We start from the raw sequence: 21,712 nt of genomic DNA, 5'->3' as shown, positions 1-21,712 counted from the left end.
CCTGCGAGGAAGACCAGTTTGGGAGAAGAAGGAAGAATATAAATGTGGTTTCGACCACGTTGAGTTTGTAGTACCTCTGAGACATCCTGGTAAAGATGGTGAGCAGACATTGCTTAGACATAAACACAGGTTTAGTTGTACAGGCAGAGTTCAAGCTGGAATGTAAACTGGTGTATGGAAGGCAGTCGAGGCTGTGGATTTGGAAGAGGTCAACTGAAAAGACAGCACTGGGTGAAGAGAGGAGTCTGGACCCATCTCTAATATAAAGACCCTCTAAATATAAAGATCAGATCACCAACGGTGAGTTAAAGGAGAAGCAGGCAAGAGGAAATCCAGGGGAATATCAGGCCCCAGAAGCTAGCAAGAAGGAGGGAGAGATCAAGCAAAAGAGGACTGGAAAGTGACCGTCGGACTCAGCAACATGTGTGCCAACAGAAGCTTAGCAGCAGTGTTTGGGGAGGGTGATGGAAGCAGACAATTCCTTAGCTGTGAAAAAGAGGAAGAGAAATACGACAGGAGCTAGAAAGAAATATGAGTCAAGAGAGACCTTTTTTCGTTCAATGGGAAAGACTTGATGGTGTTTAAAACCTTCTGGGAGGGCTGCACTTAAGAGAAAGCAGTTGAGTACACAGGCAAGAGAAGGGGAAATCAGTAGTGGAAGGTTCCATTGGGAGGGATTGCTCTGCAGGAGCAAGGAGAGAGTGATGCAGGTGTGGGAAGGCTGGGAGGTGAGGAAAGTGGGGGATTTCATGTCTGTGCATCTGCAGGTCTTGTCCCTTCTACACCTGTGATCTTCACTGCCAGTCACAGACTGCCCACAGCCAACAGCCCCTCTTCCCTCACTCTTTACCTTGTCTCCTCTCCTTGACCCTGGCTGTGTCTTTGCAAGTCTCTCTGTGTCATCCATCTTCCATCTCTGTGTTCTGTCTTTGCCCCTCTCTGCGTCTCTAACTCTGTCTTCTCAGTCCCTCTTTTTGTCACCCTGATCTTCTCTGTTCCCACTTCAGCCTCTGACTCTATTTTTGTGCACCATTGATTCTCTTTGTCCTTCTGTTTCTCACTTTGGGGCATCAATCCTCAGTCCCAGTATGTCTTGGCTGTCTTTGGCTCTGATGTGTCCCTGACCCTTAGGCTCTTGCTACCCAAAGTGTGGTCATGGACCAGCGACCTTGGCCTAAAGAATCTGCATCTGCCTTGTAGGAAGATCCCTTAGGAAATTTGTGCAGATATTTAACAATTTGAGAAGCATTATCATAAGCTTTCCTCTACACCAACATCAAAGCAGAAATTCAGAATCTTAGCAACACCAAAGAATGAGCTGAATCCTCCAGTTATCTCCTGCCATCAACTCTGTGATGCTCTGAGCCATCCCGCTTCTCTACATCACATCTTTGAGCCACCTAAAGCTGCTCTTGAAGTCCTAGGCAGCTAAGACAAGGTACATAGTATGCGTTTCAGGAAGTCCTGAATCCACTGATGTACACCCCACACTTGAGCTTCTACATCTGCAGAATTACTGGCAAGATCATCTGATACTGATACACTGGGTGCTTTCAGATGCGATCCCAGTACTTTCCAAAAAAACAATTAGCCCCACCTGGACCTACTCGTATCTGTCTCACCCTGTCCTGTTTTGAGCTGGAGAGGGATGTGTGTTTCAAAACCTGCTCACAACCTGAGAAGCAGCCCACCTGAGGCAGAGACCATAAGGGCTGAGAACAGCCCAGAGTTGGTCCAGACATCACACCCTGTGCTTTTTAGGATGAGTGAGTGCTGGAGAGAGGGAATCTATGTCAAGATGTAGAGCTGCCTAACCCTATTTCCAGGTTTAGGCAACAACAGCACATGATTGTATGTGGTTGTTACGTGCCCACATTGTTATTTGGAAAATGTTAGCTTTTTCCTCTACAGGGCCACAGATTTGCCCAGACTAACACATTTCTGGCCACCGTATGCAGTTCCAGCTCTGGTATGTTTCAGATCAAATCTCCAGAGTGTAGATTTGTTTTCCATTTCAATATTTTGGGTGATGGGGTTGTGTTTTCTGGATTTGTTTACTTAAGTGGGGATTTTTTTTTTCTTTCTGGTTTGTTTGGTTTGGTGTAGGAGGACTGAGAGGGAATTTAGGAAAAGGGTCAGCTTCTTGGGCTCTATTACAAGTCCCTGATGCAGGGCCAGCAACCCAGGTGCTGGCTTTTTGTATCTCACTTCTCCAGCTGTGGTCCAGACAAGATTTAAATGGGCAACAGGTGGAAACTCAAGTGAACGGTGATAAGGTAGGAGGAAAACAATCAGAGAGAACAGGTTTCATTTTTAAGGACTAAATGGATTCATTGCAAAAGGGCTGGAATACTGTCTAGTACTGCCAGTAAAAGTGAGCCAGAACAAAAGCCTAGTTATAGGGGAGTAGAGAAGATCTGAAGATTCGGTGCCTCAGGGGTTGCTGAGACGTGAGCATACCAGGGTTGGGTGCACCTGCTTTGGTGTGGCACACCTCCTGGCTCTCCCAAGAGAAAGCCACCACACGGGGAACAATAAACAGGTTTTGGCTGGAGGCTTGGTTGAAGCTCCTTTAGCATCAAGAATGTGAGGCCGGGCGTGGTGGCTCATACCTCTAATCCCAGCACTTTGGGAGGCTGAGGCAGGAGGACAGCTTGAGGCCAGGAGTTCAAGACCAGTCTGGGCAACATCCTGAGACCTTGTCCCTACAAAAAAGAGAGAGAGAGACCTGCACTAAATAGACCCTTGGGTGAGCTAGCATGGATGGGGACAGAGGGAGAGTTAGTAAATCTGGGCCCCTTCCTTTCTCTGTCACCGCTAGCCTACCAGGTTCTTGGTGACAAGAGACAAGGCCAGTGGCTAGAGAAGGTGGCTTGGGTTCTGCCCCAGAGCCTTCCAGAACTTAAGTAGGAAATTGCGAAACAGGGCTACATTTTGAAAGAGAAAGTATGTGAAAAATGGTTCCTCCCTCGCTCGTTTGCTCTCCCGGAGCTTGGTGCAGGGAGGTGGGTGAGATAGATTCCTGGCTGGACTCAGTCTGGTGTGGGAAAGAGGCAGAGCTGAGTCCTTAGGGGCCCCTCAGGCCAGGTCTCTGCAGCTGTCAGCCTTTGGTTATTGATCCTTGTTATTGGGATGCACTTTTTCCATCTGTCGAGCATCGGCCTGGTCCATGGAGAAGGCCAGCTCCTTCTTCTGGCTGAGTTTTGTCTCCTAAAAGGCCGGCTTCTGAGGGCTTCCTCTGCAACCCAATATGTACCATGGACTGCTGATTAAATACTTGGAATGTCTTCAGGGTGAGCCAGGCCTGTCCATAAAATGGGAGGCATTTTGGCAGTTCCAAGGCCCCTGGCACCCAGTCTTGGCCCCGGCCTGGCTGTCTTCTTCAAGGAGCTGCGGTGGGCCTCCCGCCAGAATGCTTCCCTGGGAAACATCGAAGTGAGTTAAAGTCAACAATGAGTTCATCTCCAAAAGGAATAAACTGGCAGCCTTCAGGGCAGGAGAACAGAAGCAGGGGGTGGGGGAGGGACAGGGACTGGGGGACAGAGGAGGGGGATAGGTGATGCTGTAACAGCCAGGTCAGATCCAAGCCTGTCAAATGAGCTGGCAGCGCAAGGAACAAAGAGAGGTGCTTTCCCGGGCCAGTCCTGGAAGGCTCGCTTGGCAAAGGTGACGATGAGGGTGTCACAATCCCAGGGACCATGGAAAGTATTCTCCTAAGGATTTGGAGCTGGAGCAGGACACTGAGATGGAAAGAGGCTGTGGCGGTTGGGTGGGTGGGGCAGTGAGCTGTGGCCCTGCTGACCCAAGCCTGCCCCGGGGGGATGTGAGGATGGCCATTCAGGCAGTTGAACTCCACTGTCTCATCTTGGAGGACTTGAAGAGGGAGGACTCGATGCTGAGGCCAAGTGACTAGCAGGCTCACCATGACAGAACCCAACATTTTAATCTAATCATTGTTCCCATCAGATTTATCTCTGAGGGCTTTACATGTGGATGATAGTTCCTGATTTGAGCCAGAGTCTCGCTGCTACACTCTTCGCTGCCTGGGGCACGAGGAAACCACACCCTAAAGGGTATTGGACTGCCCTTGGCACACTTGGGCCTCAGGATCCAATGGCGTGGCAAGCTCAAAGTGAGCACTGCCCTGGGATGGGCCTGAAGCTGGAGCCACCTCTTTGTGGGCCCCAGAGTAGAATCCCAGCCTACCCAGCTACTTCCAGTCCTGGGCTCAGCGTGGAGGAGGGCAGCAGTACCTCCCTACTTTGGACAGAAAAGTCTGATAAAAAGCTGCCTGTTCCAGGTTGAGATACACATAACCCATCTGGCTCAGACTTCGGATATGCCCCAGGGGCTCACGGACTCTGGCAACAATTGCCTTGAGTATATACTTGGCCTTTCTCCCAAGGGCAGGACCGTTGCCGATAGACTGTGCTTGATTTCTCTCATGCCCGCACATTCATTCTCACAAGGTATTTTATTGTACGAGGTATTTGCCTACCACGCATAGTTACAATTCTTTTCCCACCACCAAACCAACAAAACGTCCACAGACATTGCATCTCAATTTCTCACAAACACATTTTCATCGCATTCCCATGGTTTACCCTTCTGTTTCCCTCTTTTTTTTTTCTCCCACTTTTTTCAAACCTGTTTCACCCTCCTGATCCTCCTGATCCCTCTCCATGCTGGCTGACTGGCTTCTCTGCTCTCCCAGATGGCCTGTAGCACCCCATCCACTACTCTCCTTTGTCTTCCTTTTTTTGCTTTCCTTTGGCTGTGTGGCCACAGGTTCTTCACAGCCATGGCTTGCCCAGTCCATATTTCTCCTGTATATATGACCAATTGCATTTGTCTTTTGGTATCACAGGCTAGATGTTTGTCAAGTGAATGAATGGACCAATCCCTCTTGGATGGGAATGTTCTTATATTATCCCTGGAGATGATAGTTTTTGATGGTGCTTACTCCTTTTTCCTTCTAGAAGGAAAAATGAGGCCAGCATCAAAGCTCAGTGGGGCACCAGGCCAAAAGCAAAGCAATTTTGATCTTTCTGTCATTTGGCCACAACTGTTGATGGCAACCCAGATTTCTAGGCCCATCTCCTGCCACTCCCATCCCCTGCCCCATCTACTCTTCTACTCAGAATTACTCACTGGTGCCCAATAAAAATGCACTTTCAAGTTCCCATACCTTTGTCTATGCTGTTCCCTCCCCCCAAAATGTGTTTCTCCCTGCTTTCATCTGCAGACCTTCTACTCATATTTCTTACCTAGATGGAATTACCCTTCCTCTGCGAAGGAGGCCCCTCCGCAGTAGCTGCTCCTCCTATATGTTTTTACGGACTATTTCACCTTTATGACATCCATGTCTGCATCCCACGGCCTAAGATCAGCTCCTGAAAGCAGAGACTGTGCGATGTATTATTGCATTCCTGTTCTTTCCCAAGTCTCTTGAGGCTGTGGGTATAGTTGGAAATACTCTCATAGCGCTTACACTATGTGCATACATGTAGCGCTTACAGTACTACACATTGACACAGTGCTTACACTATTCTAAGCCTTTTACTCGCATTGCTTCATTTAATCCTCAACACAGGCCTGTGAGGTGGATACCATTATTAGGCCCATTTTACAGATGAGGAAACTGAGACACAAAGAGGTGAAAGGATGTGACCAAGGACACACAGCTAATAAATAGTGAGGTCAGAACTGGACCTCAGGTAGTCTGGCTCAGCTACCACTTGGCTATGTGAAAACTTGCATTTTCCATGTGCTTTTCCATACCTTGATACCATGATATGCAGCCTGGTGAGTGTCTCATTTATTGGCAGGAGGGGATTCTGAGGGTTGGATCATATATGCTTATAAATAACACTATAGGGCCTGCAAGGACATCCATCCGCCCCTGCCTCGCCTCTCAAGCCCCTCATCTGCATGCATTGCTCACAAAGCTATTCAGACTACCTGCCAGTATGTGCCCCTGTGCCATGCTGCAGGGGCTGCCTCCAACACGCCTGAAGCTGCTCGCACTTGGTGTAGCCCCTAAAGACCATGGTGCACCAGAACCATGCCGGGCAAGTGGACCATCTCCTCTACTTTCTGTTGTGCTTTGCTTCAAGGTCACCAAAGTTGCTTTCACAAAGACCGTGGACAAAGGAGCACTTTGGATTTCTGCCTGAAGTTCCCTTCAGGCAGAAAAAAAAAATTCTGGGGCTCACCTAGGAGACTGACAGATCAGTGCTGCTCCCCTGAGACTTGCTTTTGTCCTCTAACACCGCCTCTCTCCCCATGAATTTTAAACCTCTGCAGAGAGCCCCCTGCTGGTCCATGAAAGTATGAGCTACATCAGGTGTGGAGTGGACCCCTCGTTTGAATGCCCAGGGTAGAAAAAATGAAATATACCTCTACAGTGGGATGGGCAATGTTCACTCTCAGAGAGCAATGGCAAATAGATAGTGAATGGTCAATTCCCTGTCTCTTCAATGATCAGAGCACACACCAGTGCCCTAGCACAGGCGGTTGTAGGCAAGTGTTTTCTGTAAAAGGCCAGGTAGTAAATATTTTAGGCTTCACAGGCCTTTTGTGGTCTGTCATGTCTACTCATCTCTGCCTTTGTAGTGCAAAAGCAGCCATAGACCATATGTAAACAAATGGTGTGGCTGTGAACCAATAAAACTTTATGAACCCAGAAGTTTGAATTTCATATAATTTTCACATGTTACAAAATATTATTCTTATTTTGAATTTGTTCAGCCATTTAAAAACATAAAGACCATTCTTAGCTTGTGGGCCACATAAAAACAGCAACTGTTGGGATTTGGCCTGTGGGCTGTAATCTGCCTACCCCTGCACTCAGAGATAAGCTACTTGGTTTGGTTCATGCCTTTTCTTGACGTAGGAGAGTGGGGAGTATACAGCAAAACCTGAGTCCCCAGGTCCTGGGCACAGTGACTGGGCATCTTGGGGATTTGCCCAGCTCTAGCTAGAAGCAAAACTGACAACTTTAAAGTCTCTCACATAGACTTTTAAAGCATCTAGAAGGGGCTGGGCGCAGTGATTCATGCCTGTAATCCCAGCACTTTGGGAAGCCGAGGTGGATGGATCGTTTGAGGTCAGGAGTTTGAGACCAGCCTGGCCAACATGGTGAAACCCTGTCACTACTGAAAATATAAAACTCGTCTGGGCATGGTGAGCCAAGATTGTACCACTGTGCTCCAGCCTGGATGACAGAGTGAGACTCCATCTCAAAACAAACAAACAAACAAACAAACAAAACCATCTAGAAGATTCCTCCAACCTGGGTTGCACAGTGAGTAGGAAGGATTGCTTTTCCCAAAGATGAGGAAGTGGTAGACTTATCTTTTTCTAATCGGAGTTCTAGAAAAGGAAACACAGCTAAAGGTTTTGACCAGTTCTTCCTCTGCTGCTTGAGAAGATATTCACCCTGACTTTCTTCCATACCTTTGCCTGAATCTCTATTTTAGAAATAAGATTTTGTTCCTAGTCTAGACTAAACCAGACAGAAGAGCAAGAGGGATGGAGGAGGTCAATGAAAATCTCAGTGTCTTGCTGGGCAGAGGATGCCCTTAGGGCAAGACTGACCATCTGACAGACAGAGCTCCACTGATCTGTTGGTTTTAGAAGGGAAGTTAACTTTTCAGATTCTTTAACGTGACATTATTCCACTGGAAACAAACCAAGGGACCTGGATAAAATTTTTAAAAAGTGTTTTCTTGAAGAAAAAGGAGGGAGGTGGGCAGGAGACAAGGAGGTAAAGAATTATACAAAGATTTGGTCTAATGGCTTCAAAATCAAAAGGATCTCTGGACAGATAGGTATCAAGTGTAATAGGAAACACACTGATCCTGGGGAGATGACTTAACATAGGCCCTCCAACCTCCTCAGAGCTTAAACAATTATCTACAATTTGGAATTATATTTTAAATTCCCACATCAGTGTGTGTTCTGGATCCACTTCTCAGGACAGAGCCAGCAGTCTTGAGTTATCTAAGCCAGGCTGAAAATTAGAGGCCATTAATAGTATCTCATAAAAGGGCTTCTCAGATTTTCTTGAGCAGAATATGCCGACGACCACAAGGGATTTGGTGATAGGAAGGAGTGAAATGCTTCTAGTTATTTTTCCAAAGCTTAATCTGGGGATCTTTTTGAAGAACTCCTACCCAGCAGTGAGATGCATGCCAAGACTAATACAGACTGTTTTTCCCACTTAGAAGTGGTGACCATAAAGATAAGTTTCTCGGGGTTCCCAGAGGTGAGTCACCTAGCCATTTTTACAGCTAGCAAGCCCACCAGTTTGCTATATCCTTGTCCAAGAATTTCCCAGGTATCCTAGACTGAAAACTGAGGGTAACTTGGCCTATGAAGCTCCAAGTTAATACACTTTACTTTTCTTTTTTATTATTATTATTTATTTATTTGTGGCAGGGTCTCACTGTGTCGCCCAGGCTGGTGCGCACTGGTGTAAATCTTGGCTCACTGCAACCTCTGCCTCTCGGGCTCAAGCAATTCTTGTGCCTCAGCCTCCCTAGTAGCTGGGATTACAGGCATGCGCCAACACGCCCAGTTAATTTTTGTATTTTTAGTAGAGACAGGGTTTCACCATGTTGGCTAGACCTATCTCGACCTCCTGACCTCAGATGATCTGCCTTCCTTGGCCTCCCAAAGTGCTGAGATTACAGGCATGAGCCACCACACCCGGCCGAACTTTACTTTTCTTATACTTGAATTTGCTTGTAGAACTGTTGAGGTTGTATAACCAAGGACTCACTTTTTTGTTTTCTATCAATGAAACAAAACAACAAAACCCTGTAGATATATATTCTGAGCCTTTCTCTGTTCTTCCAGAGTCCCAGAACCTAGCACTTGGGGACTAGGACTGTTTCATATTGGGCAGCGGTCATTCCAGGGGCCCAACTCTTGGCCTCAGCAGGCAGGGGTCAATGCATCATGGACTTGCCAGAGGAGAGACACAAGAGGCCTGAAAAGAGCAGCTTCTGCTAGCAGTTCAATTGGGAAGTATAGCCCAACAAGCTGACACTAATTAAGAGCTAATGGCCTTACAATGGAGCATTGCCAAAGGGTAACCCTCCGGCTGCAGCATAAATATCAAGGCATTTGGGGCAGAGCCAAGACATATATTTTCAGAGTACATTAGACACTGCAGCAGCCTTCCTCACCCTGGCTCTGCTAAGAACAAGATGATTTAAGATAGGTAGGAAAGAAGCTGAATCTTCCAGGGCTGTCTTCTGGTCACCTGGCCAGAAAGCCTCCGAGTGACTCTTGGAAAACACTTCACTTTTGTATATACAAGAATCACTTGAGGAGCTTGCCAAAATGCAGATTCTCTTGGCCCCACCCCCAAGATGGTCTGATTTTGGAAGCTCTGGGATAAAACCCAGGAATCTGCATTTTTATTTTATTTTATTTTATTTTTGAGACAGGATCTCACTCTGTCGCCCAGGCTAGAGTGCAGTGGCGCAATCTCACTGCAGCCTCCACTTCCCAGGCTCAAACGATTCTCCACCCTCAGCCTCCCAAGTACCTGGGACTACAGGTTTGAGCCACCACGCCTGGCTAATTTTTGCATGTTTTGTAGAAACAAGGTTTTGCCATGTCACCCAGGCTGGTCTCAAACTCCTGAGCTCAAGCGATCCACCTGCCTCTGCTTCCCAAAGTGCTGGGATTCCAGGCATGAGCCACCACGCCCAGCATTTTTAAACAAATCCCCCAAGTGATTCTGATGCTTGTGGTTCTCAGACCACACTTTGAAAAACGCTGCTTTAGAAGCTGCTGCTATTTGCCCATTAGACCCCAGTGACAAACTTTTTACAGAATGAAGATAAAGCGAGGTCAGGGCCGGGCGCAGTGGCTTATGCCTATAATCCCAGCACTTTGGGAGACTGAGGCAAGGGGATCACCTGAGGTCAGGAGTTCAAGACCAGCCTGGCCAACATGGCGAAACCCCGCCTCTACTAAAAATACAAAAATTAGCTGGGTGTCCTGGCGGGTGCCTGCAATCCCAGCTACTCAGGAGGATGAGGCAGGAGAATTGCTTGAACCAAGGAGGCAGAGGTTGCAGTGAGCTGAGATCGCGCCATTGCACTCCAGCCTGGGTGACAGAGCAAGACTCTGTCTGGAAAAAAAAAAAAAAAGTAAGGTCAGGATTGTCTGCTTCCTGTGAAGACCCCAGTCCAGGACATGGCATTTCCAGCCAGTCTCCATTAAGGTCTTCTCATTCACACAAACCTGTGGTTACCAGGAGCAAGATTTGAGGGGATGAGTAGCTAATCCTGGATTTTGAGAAAAATAGAAAGCATCCCTGGCCAGTGCAGTGGCTCACGCCTGTAATCCCAGCACTTTGGGAGGCCAAGGCGGGCAGATCTCGAGGTCAGGAAATCGAGACCAGCCTGGCCAACATGGTGAAACCCCGTCTCTACTAAAAATACAAAAATTAGCCAGGTGTGGTGGCACATGCCTGTAATTCCAGCTACTCGGGAGGCTGAGGCATGAGAATTGCTTGAACCCGGGAGGCAGAGTTTGCAGTGAGCTGAGATCACGCCACTGCACTCCAGCCTGGTGACAGAGCAAGACTCCATCACAAAAAAAAAAAAAAAAAAGCATCCCATCTGCATGATGTGTACCATGTCCATGATGCTTCCATATACCATAACTCATATGATCTTATTGCAGTCTTTCAGGGTAGTTAAGTTATTGCATCTGTTTTAAAGCTGAGGAACTGTAGACCTGGAGGTGTAGCTTGCCTTTGCTGGTCAGCATGACATCAGAAAAGAGAGTGAAAAATAGTCACTGCATTACAACGCGGCAAGCAGGGCAGGCAAATCAAACCAGTAACTTAAGCTTGACCTACCTTGATCAGGCTTTTTATCTGCTGGTAGAATTGACGTTGGTTGTCAAGATCAGCAAATATTGTTGTAAAAGGATTGATGGGTCAGATTATAAAAATAGATGGAAAGTTTGTACGATAAATGCAAGCAGAGTATGAGAACAGGAGAGAAACAACCCACCATATCATCTGGGAAAATGAAACTCCTTGGCAAGACTTCACAACAGCTTGATTCAAAATTTCATAATGAAATTATGTCTCTGATCAAAGCCTGAATGAGCTCATAGGCTGATTTTTGCCATCCGTGTTTATTCTGGTTTGCACCAACTTGAGGCATCAGAAACACATTAACTGAATCTTCTCTCTGGGAGGAGGCTGTTGTACCCTTGTTTTGGGGATCAGAGGGACAGTGTGGGGTGGAAGAGGGCATCTTCACTTAGCATGAAGTTTTTTTCCAAATAGCTCTCAGGGCTTCCCTAACACAAGTCAGGGTCAGGGCCTTCCCAGCAGAATTGCATTTAATCTCATGATACTTGCCCTTGGGGCAAGGAAAGCGAAGCTCGAGGGACAGAAGGTATTTCCAGCTCTTGCCTATGACATGGCCTGCTTTTGCTCTAAAAAGAATGTTTTGGGGTTTGTTTCAAACTCGGAGAAATAAAGACTCAATCATCCCCTGCTCAATTAGAATACCTCACTTTATAACAAGTTGTTCGTTTTTATGAAATGAGCTACACTGCATGTATCCACCCTTCCTCTTGCCTAACCATCTCTTTTCTGGCCTATCCAGAGGGTACAAAGATGGCCACTTCCTGACAATTTGAGGTACCAAAAAAGAGACAGGGGCCAGGCGCGGTGGTTCACACATGTAATCCCAGCACTTTGGGAGGCCGAGGCGAGTGGATCACCTGAGGTCAGGAGTTTGAGACCAGCAAAGCTCGAGGGACAGAGGTATTTCTGTCCTGGCCCGTGTGCCTGTAATCCCAGCTACTTGGGAGGCTGAGGCAGGAGAATTGCTTGAACCCAGGAGGTGGAGGTTGCAGTGAGCCGAGATCGTGCCACTGCACTCCAGCCTGGGCGACAAGAGCGAGACTCTGTCTCAAAAAACAAAAACAAAAACAAAAAAATAAAAAAAAATTTTAAAAAGAGGGCTTCTTGGTTGAAACACTGGCATCTAGAAACTTTATTTTGGCTGGTAGAAACAGAAATCACTGGGTCTTAATGCCTTCCTTCACCCTCAAGGCAAGAGACATTCCCATCTACTCATCCTTTCATTTAATGAATATTTTTTGAGTCCTTTGTTTCAGGTGCTATTCAAGTCTTAAAGACACAGCAGTGAACAAATTTACAAGGTCCCTGCTTTCAAGAAGCTTACATTCTAGTTTGAGGGAAGCAGCCAATAAACTGGTAAAAAAAAAAAAAAAAAATTCAACTAGTGATAAATGCCATGAAATAAATAAAACAGAATACTGTAACAGAGTAACTGTGAAAGGGTGAAAGGTGGCTGATTTAGACAAATCAGACAGGAAAGAGTTCTCACAGTACGAAGGGTCACCAGATAAAATACAGAACGTACAGTTACATTTGGATTTCAGGCAAACGATGAATACTTTTTTAGTGTAAGTATTTTCCAGGCACTATTGGAGGTGTACTAAAGAAATGTATTCCTTTTTTTCCGCTGAAATTCTAATTTAATTTGGTGTCCTGTATTTCTATTTGCTAATTCTTGCAGGCCTACCAATAGGTGATATTTGAGCTGAGGATTGAATGACCACCTATGCAAAGATTCTGGGAAAGAGTGATTCAGACAGAGAGAATATCCAGTGTAAATGTCAGAATAACCAGAGGGAGGGAAGTACACATGAGATCAGATAAATAGGCAGGGGCCAGATCACAGAATCCTGCAGGGATGGCAAAAAGTTTGAATCAATCTCTGTCTCTCTCTGTTTCTCCCTTCCCCCTTCCCCTACCTGTCATTCTAAGAGTGATGATAAGCCGCTGGAATTGTAAGGAAGAGGATGACACCTTCTAATGGATATTTGGCTGCTGTGTGGTCGGCAACTTTTGGAAGGACTTAGAAGACAAATTCAGAAGACAAACTTAAGCTTGTGTCATTGGCAGGGGAAGAGGCTTCTTTATTTGGAGGTGGACCCAACTGGGAGCTCTGGGCCACGCGTTCAGGGTAACTAGGCGGTTGCTATGGAGGGGCAGCTTGGCGGTTGCTAGGGCTGGAGCGGGCTGGGGCTCCACGCAGGGCGACGCCTAGGTGTCTAGGGCGGGGGAGGAGCCAGGCCGATAGTGGCGCGCGCCGCGCGTTCACAGGAAGTCGCTCTGGGGCAGGGAGGGGCGCGAGCGGAAGTGACGTAGGTCGTGCACACGTGGTCCGGCGTGGTTCACGCGGGTCGCTTCGGCCGGGCCTGGGTAGATCTAAATTTGTTTCCCCACGTAAGCCGGACCTCGCACTCCGGTCCCGGTCTCGTCGCCAAGATGGTGAAGCCCAAGTACAAAGGACGGAGCACCATCAACCCGTCCAAGGCCAGCACAAACCCGGGTACAGGCGGCAGGGCTGATCGAGGGTGGAGCTTGGAGGAAGTATAGTGAAGGGCTCCGAGGACTGGAGGAGGAGGGTTACTTGGGTGGCATTGCTTAGAATGACTATGAGCGGGGTGGCTGTTGGGGATGAAAAGGGAAAAAGGAAAGCAATATTTGTGATGGTTTCTTCTCAGGGGGGCACTGAGGAGGGCTGACATTGCACGCCTGGCAGGCCAAAGTGTAGTCAACTGGTCTAAAGTCAGGGAAAGTGAACACTCAGGCTGGCAGCCTCGGGTCCTCTCCAGTTGAGAGATGCAGAGAAAGTCAGCTTGAAAATGGGTAATCGGGCCTTTTACACGTGATCATATTTGCCGGTCACCTTAACTTTGACCTTTAAAATGAGAAAGGGATTGTAGTTTTTGCCCTTGGAATTATTCTATATGGTAAAGTGCTTAGAGAACCCTACAAAGAAGTCAATATGATCATTGCAGTAAGGCTGTTTTGGAGATGTGTGTAAGTTTTGGCGAAGTTCCACCTGTAGGATTAACAAGACATCCTGTGGGAGAGTTCTTTCCATTCAAGTTTAATTAATAAAACTTTGTTTTAAAATATGATTTAGAATTTTTGACAATTTTAATGCATGTTGAATGTTTACTCCGGATTGATAATAAATTATTCACTTTGCACAAACTGGAATCTCAGAATGTTAGACCCCAAAAGTCCCTTAGAGATTATGATTTTACAGGTAAAGAGACTGAATCAAAATGCAGGAAGTGGCTTGTCATAACTGCAACAGTTAGTGAGCAGTAGTAGAGCCGCCAGTCTCTACTGTTAGAGAGTAGGAGAGCCAATGGGCTGTGGTTTCAGTCTGTCTTCTACTGCATCACTTCAGGACCAGACAGGTGATTTAAAGGGCTCCCAGTTGGGTGTGGGCTCAGGCCTGTAATCCCAGCACTTTGAGAGGCCGAGGCGGGCGGATCACCTGAGGTCAGGAGTTCAAGACCAGCCTGACCAACATGGTGAAACCCCCTCTCTACAAAAATAGAAAAATTAGCCGGGCATGATGGCAGATGCCTGTAATCCCAGCTACTCGGGAGGCTGAGGCAGGAGAATCGCATGAACCGGGGAGGCGGAAGTTGTAGTGGGCTGAGATCGCAACACTGCACTCCAACCTGGGTGAAAGAGCAAGACTCCGTTTTGGGAAGAATAAATAAATAAATAAATACATGGCTCCCAAAATGAGAAGCTAGGCTAGTATTACCCTGCTCGTTTGTTCTTCTCTTTCTCTTTGAGATGTAAGGCAAGAATTGCTTTGTTGAATAAACAAAAATCAAACATTAAGAAACTGGAACACATATATATATCAAAATTATAGTCTCCATGGTGCCTTGCATGGAGGAGGCACCCCATATTTGTTAAATGGAGGCACAGAGGTAGGTATCTTCGTGGTTAAGACCACAGATGTGATAAAATGCTCGTGTTCAAATTCTGGCACTGCCATTTAGTAACGGTTTGACCTTGGGCAAGGTCTCTGACCACTGTGCCTCAGTTTCTCACTCTGCAGCATGGAGATAATATATCTATAGGATTATTGTATGGATTAAATGAGATGATGCCTATAATGTGGATAGCCATCATAAGTGCTCAAAAATATTAGCTGTTCTTCTTCTCAAATACAATCCTATCGAAGATCAAAGGTTGGGTCAGCTTTGTCATACCATATAGCTTCAAGTAATAATTATTGGAACAACATGGAGAAAGTAGAGATTTTTGTGGTTGGTGGTTTCTTACCTACTTTGGGTGAACTACTTGTTGCATTTTAAGCAATGACTTGTTGGTTATACTGGTTGGTTATCAAATAGTGCACTGTATACTTCTGCCTTTTGTAGATCGAGTGCAGGGAGCAGGAGGCCAAAACATGAGGGACCGGGCCACCATCCGGCGCCTGAATATGTATAGGCAAAAGGAGCGCAGGTGAGCATTGGGTGCTGTCATCCTTTCTCTTTTCCTTCATGCCCTTGACCGCTAGCTGAGACTGATTAAGCCTTTGCTGTTCTCACCCCCACTTCCTCCAAATAAGAGTTATATATTCTCGAATATAATTGTATATGAATGTCGTTAGGATAAATGGTTAATTTTTGGTTAAGGGCATGGGTAGCTGGTGGTGAAATAGTGATGGTTTCACAGTACTCAAAAGTAGAGGTCTTGTTTCTCACAGCCCTGACCTTCACAAATGGCGCATTAAATCTCAGCGTTAAATACGGCCAGATATAACAAAACCTACAGGACTATGGGTAGGAAAGCCACCAGAAAATGTGTTTTTTAATGCCAAAATGTAGATCACAACATTGTGGCACTTGGACACTCATCACAACTCCGAGTTCTGCTGAGGTAGCCTCTACCACAGGGATTTGCTGAGTGTGGCATTCCGCTAGCTGGTCTTAGTTTGTTTGGTAATTAGATTCTCCGTCTCTGTCTGTTCTAGAAGATGTGACTAAAATACAAATGTCAATTAACTTATTATGCGTTAGTCATCTACTTTGCAGTTTGTTTTAGAATTTGGAATCCCAGCGTAAATCACCCTCTACTTGAACAATTCATCTAAAACAGCCTTCGAATAGTTACCCAAAAAACTCAAGTATGTGTTTTTTTTTTAAAGTAAACAGTAAACAGATTTTTTAAAACGTCACCGTTGTTATTCATCTAGCAGAAATCATTACGTGCTCTGTTGCAAGAGGTTAAATGGCTTTTGGGCAATCTGTTTCAAATGTAGAAGTACTTTGTGTTTACTGGAATTGGTATTTCATGATCATTTAAAACCAAAGTAAGAAGTCCTTTTGATGGAAAATATATTCTGTAAATCAAACTTTGCTGTTGCCATTCTTCTGTTGTCAACCAATATCTGTTCTTTCCTCAATTTAGGAACAGTCGTGGTAAAATAATTAAACCCCTGCAATATCAGTCAACGGTGGCTTCTGGCACAGTAGCAAGAGTAGAGCCAAATATTAAATGGTTTGGTGAGTATTATCCCCTGCTACTTTGCTCTACAAAATGTATGCTGAATGGAAACGGCTAGGATGTTTAAATATCTAAACGATAGCAGTTTTTGGTGAGTGGAACTGTCAAGGATTATCTGAGAAAGGGATAAGAAAAAGTACTGGGAAAAGTAGTGGTGGTAGATTTAATAAATAACTTCTTTTTGAAGAGCGCTCACCATTAGTAATTGTAATTGAACCCTCTTAAGCAGATAAGACCGTCCTTAATGACTAGGATTCACAGACCTTAGAATGCTCATCTTGATCTTTTATGCTTGCCTGGAGAGATACTGTTTGAGAGGTGGCCTTGTAGGTGTTTGTGCATATATCCTGCAGGGTAAGTGCATTAGCCCAGAGTTCCTCTGAAACACTTCTTAATGGAGTTTTTATTTGAACTTGGGTGACAATTAAAGGGTCTCACTGTTGAACCTTCCAACAGTGAATAGAGTATCTTCAGTCACAGGGTGATCACAGCTTCTTCCTTGGGAAACTCCCTGTTCCATTTCAGTCTGGGCTTTTAACTTTGCCCTTAGCCACTGGTAATGTATGGGCACTTTAGATGATCAGACCCCAGTGTTTGCTTGGTGTTTGACCTCTGTCCTTGGGGGCAGATGGCAGCTACCTTTGAGTCTCTTATACTTTTGGTAGGATACTTCCTAGGAGCTGCAACACAGAAAGGTGTCAAAGAAAACTCTGCAGAGAAGCATTTAGCATGGCTGCCGGGTACTGTGACTCCAGATTAGACTGCCTGGGTTTGAATTCTAGTTCTGTCATTTATGTGCAAGTTATTAAGTCTGTCTGTTCATCAGTTTTCTCATCCCTAACAGAGAATAAGATGAAACCTATCTCACAGGACTGTCGTGGTAATCAAATGAGTAAATACAAGCAAGGCACAGTGGCTCATGCCTGTAATCCCAGCATTTTGGGAGGCCAAGGCTGGTGATTCACTTGAGGTCAGGAGTTCGAGACCAGCCTGGCCAACACGGTGAAACCCCCATCTCTACTGAATATACAAAAATTAGCCAGGCATTGTGGTGGGCACCTGTAATCCCAGCTACTTGGGAGGCAGAGGCAGGAGAATCCCTTGAGCCTGGGAGGCAGAGGTTGCAGTGAGCTGAGATTGTGCCGCTGCACTCCAGCCTGGGTGACAGAGTAAGACTCTGTCTCAAAAAAAAAAAAAAGTAAATACATATAAAGTGCTTAGAATAGTACCTAGCAAATAGTGAGTATAATATAAGCATTCCTTGCTACCATCATTACCACCTTGCTGTTTTGCATTCATGCTGCAGCATGCTGTTTAATTGAATGCTTTTCAGGATCTCCCTCACAAGGTGTTTTCCAGGTGGAACAAGCAGGGCTCTGTCTTGTTCCCTTGCATGGATTCATTGGTTAATGAATCATTAACCAATTGATTAACCAATTGAGGTCCCTTTGGATCCTCATAACCCTAAAAGTGGTAACTATGACTCAGGTTTCAGTGTTTCAAGATTCTCTGTCTATACTGACTGATAAGCTGTGATTGGCTCCAAGTTTCTCTGCCAGATCTAGCAGGAAGTAGGACATTTGTCAGATCTCAGTTCCATTCCACGCTATTTATTTCTCAGTTTCATTTAGTCAGGAAACGGCTTGGAAAACTATTGAAACCCTTTGTGGGTCTGGGTTGGTGGAATAGTTCATAGTGTGCAAGTGCAGGAGAGGCAGTTTTTTGGGTTTTTTTCCTCTTTTAAGTTTGGAAATAGCTCCAAGGGATGGATGGATCAGGTACTTGGGTGAGTGAGGGTAATTTAAAATCTTGCCTTTCACCGTGTCAGTGGAAGATGAATGTGCAAATATGTATTAAGTGGCAACATTCTTTATTTGTAAAACAGGAAACACACGTGTGATTAAGCAGTCATCATTACAAAAATTTCAAGAGGAAATGGATACAGTTATGAAGGATCCATACAAAGTTGTCATGAAGCAAAGCAAGTTACCAATGTCTCTTCTCCATGATCGAATCCGGCCTCATGTAAGATGTAGGATATCCCTGGCGATGGAATTTCCTGGGCAGACTCCTTGCAGCTCCCTCTCTAACATATTTGTCTTTTGTTTTTCTTAGAAAATAGCAATTTCAATGTAGCAATGATGAACTTCCTAAGACCTCTGTTTTCATCTTTTCACGTTTAGTATGAAGTATGGTAGTGTAGTGGATCAAAGCACAGGTTTTGGAGTTGAGACCTGAATTTTAATCCTTGCTCTATCCGTTCCTGTATCCTTAGTTGGGTTTCTCTATGAACTTGAACTTCTTTGCTTTGAAAGTATAAATAGGCTGGGCGCAGTGGCTCACACCTGTAACTTGGGAGGCCCAGGCGGGTGGATCACTTGAGGTGAGGAGTTTGAGACCAGCCTGACCAATAAGAGGAAACCCCATCTCTACTAAAAATATAAAATTAGCCAGGCATGGTGGTGCATGCCTGTAATCTCAGCTACTCGGGAGGCTGAGGCAGGAGAATTGCTTGAACCCGGGAGGCGGAGATTGCAGTGAACCAAGATCGTGCCATTGCACTCCAGCCTGGGCAACAGGAGCGAAACTGTCTAAAAAGAAAAAGAAAGTATAGATAACCCACCTCCTTGGGTTATTGGCTACAGATGAAACGTCTGTAAAGCACTTGGTCCGTAGTAAGCACATAGCACACCACCTAATAAGAGCTAAATTGATAACAGATATTAGTAATATTATTTATTATTATTTATTTTGGTAGGCAAACTTGTTTTAAGTGGTAATTCCATCAAACATTGGGACAGCGTAGAATTAGGATTGAGTTGGTAGAACTTTGGTGTTGGGTACGTTCAGCTTTTGTAAGATCCTTGAGATTTCTTCTCAGCTGAAGGAAGGGGTGCTGGTCTCATTGGTTGTCAATTGCTGAAGTTTGAAGTACAGTAAGGATTCAATCTGGGTTGAATGGAATGAGTTTCACACAGAACAAAGACAGAGTCTGATGTTTGTCTGCTCATTTTTACTTGCATTGAATAATAATTCCCAGAAATGTAACCATTACGTAAGCTTCAGTTCCGATATGAGGAGGGGAGAAAAACATTGACATGCGTACGTGGGTTAAATAGTTCAAAGAAAAGTGTTTACTTGCAGAACAAAATAAAAACTAAGGCCTGGTTATTGCCTCAGGTTTTGTCAGTTATGTTTTGTTTTATGATGGACTAGAAGAATGGCACCTATTAGTGGAATGACTGTTTTCTTTCAGGGGAACACATGAGTGTAATTCATGAACCACAGACAAGTTGCTCATTTCCCTTGTTCTCTTTGTCTGTTCTCCCTAAAGCCATCTTTTAAGCAACTATTGAATCTTGTTTATGAGAAGAACAGAGAGGCTCTATCATGGATTTATTGCTTTGTTGCCTGTTCTTGTCAGCGCTTCTAAAATTTAGTGTTTAAGTATCTGGTATGTAGAATGAAGGGTCTACAGTTGCACCAGTCAGCTTCTTTGTTGATGCAGAAAGCTACTCAGAGTAATTGATGCGTTTTCTGCTTTGGTCTTGAAAAACCTTACCTATTTTATTTTAGTATGATATCTATTACTTATAAAATCTAATTCTGAGATTATTTTGCACAGTGGAGTTAGATCAGATATGCATATTCATCTATATGTGTTTTAGAACTACTGTATTTCTGTAGCAATACAGTAAGAGTACTGTAACTTTGCATATGTACTTTATTATATACTGTATATTACTGTATTATACTTATTAATGTGTAGATTTATAGGCAAAGCCTTGTGTGCTGTAACTTATAGGTTAAGAGATTTTGAAGATAATTTTGGTCACACTTGATTTTACCCAGTGACATTAGAACCTGTTTCTCATGTAAAATGAGCTGCTTCTGTTTGGGGATGCTCCCGAGTGGAACATAGTGACTAAAACTAAACTGAGTTGTGGGTTAGAGCACCTGAGAAAATGAAAATAGTTTAAGGATCTTTAGAAGTTGGAAGAGGGGATCCGTTAAAGTTCAGAAGCCATGGGGGCTGCTCCATCATCCTCACAGCTTTTGGTAGTGGTGCTTACAGAGGAGCTTGTGCTAGGGGGAAAAGGGTGATTTTCTTCTTTTTTCTTTTTTGATATTGTCTGCCGGCTGTTAACATTCTGTTATGTGATAGATCCTAACTCAAACTTTGACTTTTATCTTGCTTCAGAAATTCTTATGCCTGTAACTCCTTTACAGGCACATCAAGTTCTAGTTAGTATCAGGTTCCTTTTATCACATCTAAACTATTATTTTGGACTTTGGTTAGATGTTTTTCATCTGAAGACTTGCCATGTGCATTTAATAAAAACGTTACCTAAATTAGGGAAAATGTTATCTGAAACTAAAATGCATCTTACAAAACAAACAATTCCTTTTAGCCATGAAAGAAATTAACTTCCAAGAAAAAGTTGGCATTTCCAGTTGGTTTAAAAAAACCTCACAAATTTGAGTATGATTGTCCTTGATAAAATCTATGAATTTGGCGAATTTTATGCACTTGTTTGAAAGCTAAAAAAAAATGGTGGAAAAGATTAGTTAATTTTCATCGCTGTAGCCTTAATTACATTTGACTAAAGTTTATGATAAATGAAATAAAGCAGAGTTTTTGGGAAGTTTTTGCACAACTATTCATATTTACTTTATTTGTATTACTTTTGTATCTCTCCAAGGAAGCTTACAGAACTTCGGAATAAGGGTACCAGTGTTTGTGCCATTTCAACAAGTATTTCTGATTTGAAACCAGACTGAAACCATGTTTTTATAGATTTGGGTATGGGTTGAACCTTGGAAAAATAAAATCAGAAAGTCTTTCCTAGGTGGGTGTTTAGCTTTTCGCTTTTCCTCAGTGCTTTTCTTAATTTTACCTGTTATTCTTGTTTCTCTTCAGAAATCGAAGGTCCACATTCTTGAAACTGAAAGTTTTGAAACTACATTTGGCCCTAAGTCACAGAGGAAGCGACCAAACTTATTTGCAAGTGATATGCAGTCTCTTATCGAAAATGCTGAGATGTCCACTGAGAGCTATGACCAGGGCAAGGATCGTGATTTGGTAACTGAAGACACTGGTGTGAGGTAGTTTCTTTGTTTGTTTGTTTGTTCGTTTGTTTGTTTTTTGAGACAGAGTCTCGCTCTATTGCCAGGCTGGGGTGCAGTGGCACAATCTCGGCTCACTGCAAGCTCCACCTCCCTGGTTCATGCCATTCCCCTGCCTCAGCCTCCCGAGTAGCTGGGACTGCAGGTGCCCACCACCACGCCTGGCCAATTTTTTGT

The 21,712-nt window shown here is 44.6% G+C and overlaps 2 protein-coding genes across 2 annotated transcripts in view; one reads left to right on the top strand and one right to left on the bottom strand.

Annotated features, from left to right (window-relative positions):
- The window catches only part of UTP11 (UTP11 small subunit processome component), a 594,364-nt gene that overhangs the window by 420,189 nt on the left and 152,463 nt on the right, over positions 1–21,712 (bottom strand). The gene's annotated exons all lie outside the window — the stretch shown is intronic.
- Positions 13,204–21,712, top strand: part of GNL2 (G protein nucleolar 2) — a 30,472-nt gene continuing 21,963 nt past the window's right edge. Inside the window, 5 exon segments of the mRNA XM_050798271.1 lie at positions 13,204–13,409; positions 15,280–15,364; positions 16,313–16,407; positions 18,294–18,433; positions 21,330–21,514. Of these exon segments, the coding sequence (XP_050654228.1) occupies positions 13,346–13,409; positions 15,280–15,364; positions 16,313–16,407; positions 18,294–18,433; positions 21,330–21,514 (569 nt within the window). The 5' untranslated portion in view covers positions 13,204–13,345.

This window comes from Macaca thibetana, chromosome 1 (genome assembly GCF_024542745.1).
Source record: "Macaca thibetana thibetana isolate TM-01 chromosome 1, ASM2454274v1, whole genome shotgun sequence".
NCBI classification, from domain to species: domain Eukaryota; kingdom Metazoa; phylum Chordata; class Mammalia; order Primates; family Cercopithecidae; genus Macaca; species Macaca thibetana.
Note: the sequence above shows the minus strand (reverse complement) of the source record. Positions and strands in the feature narration are given on the sequence as shown.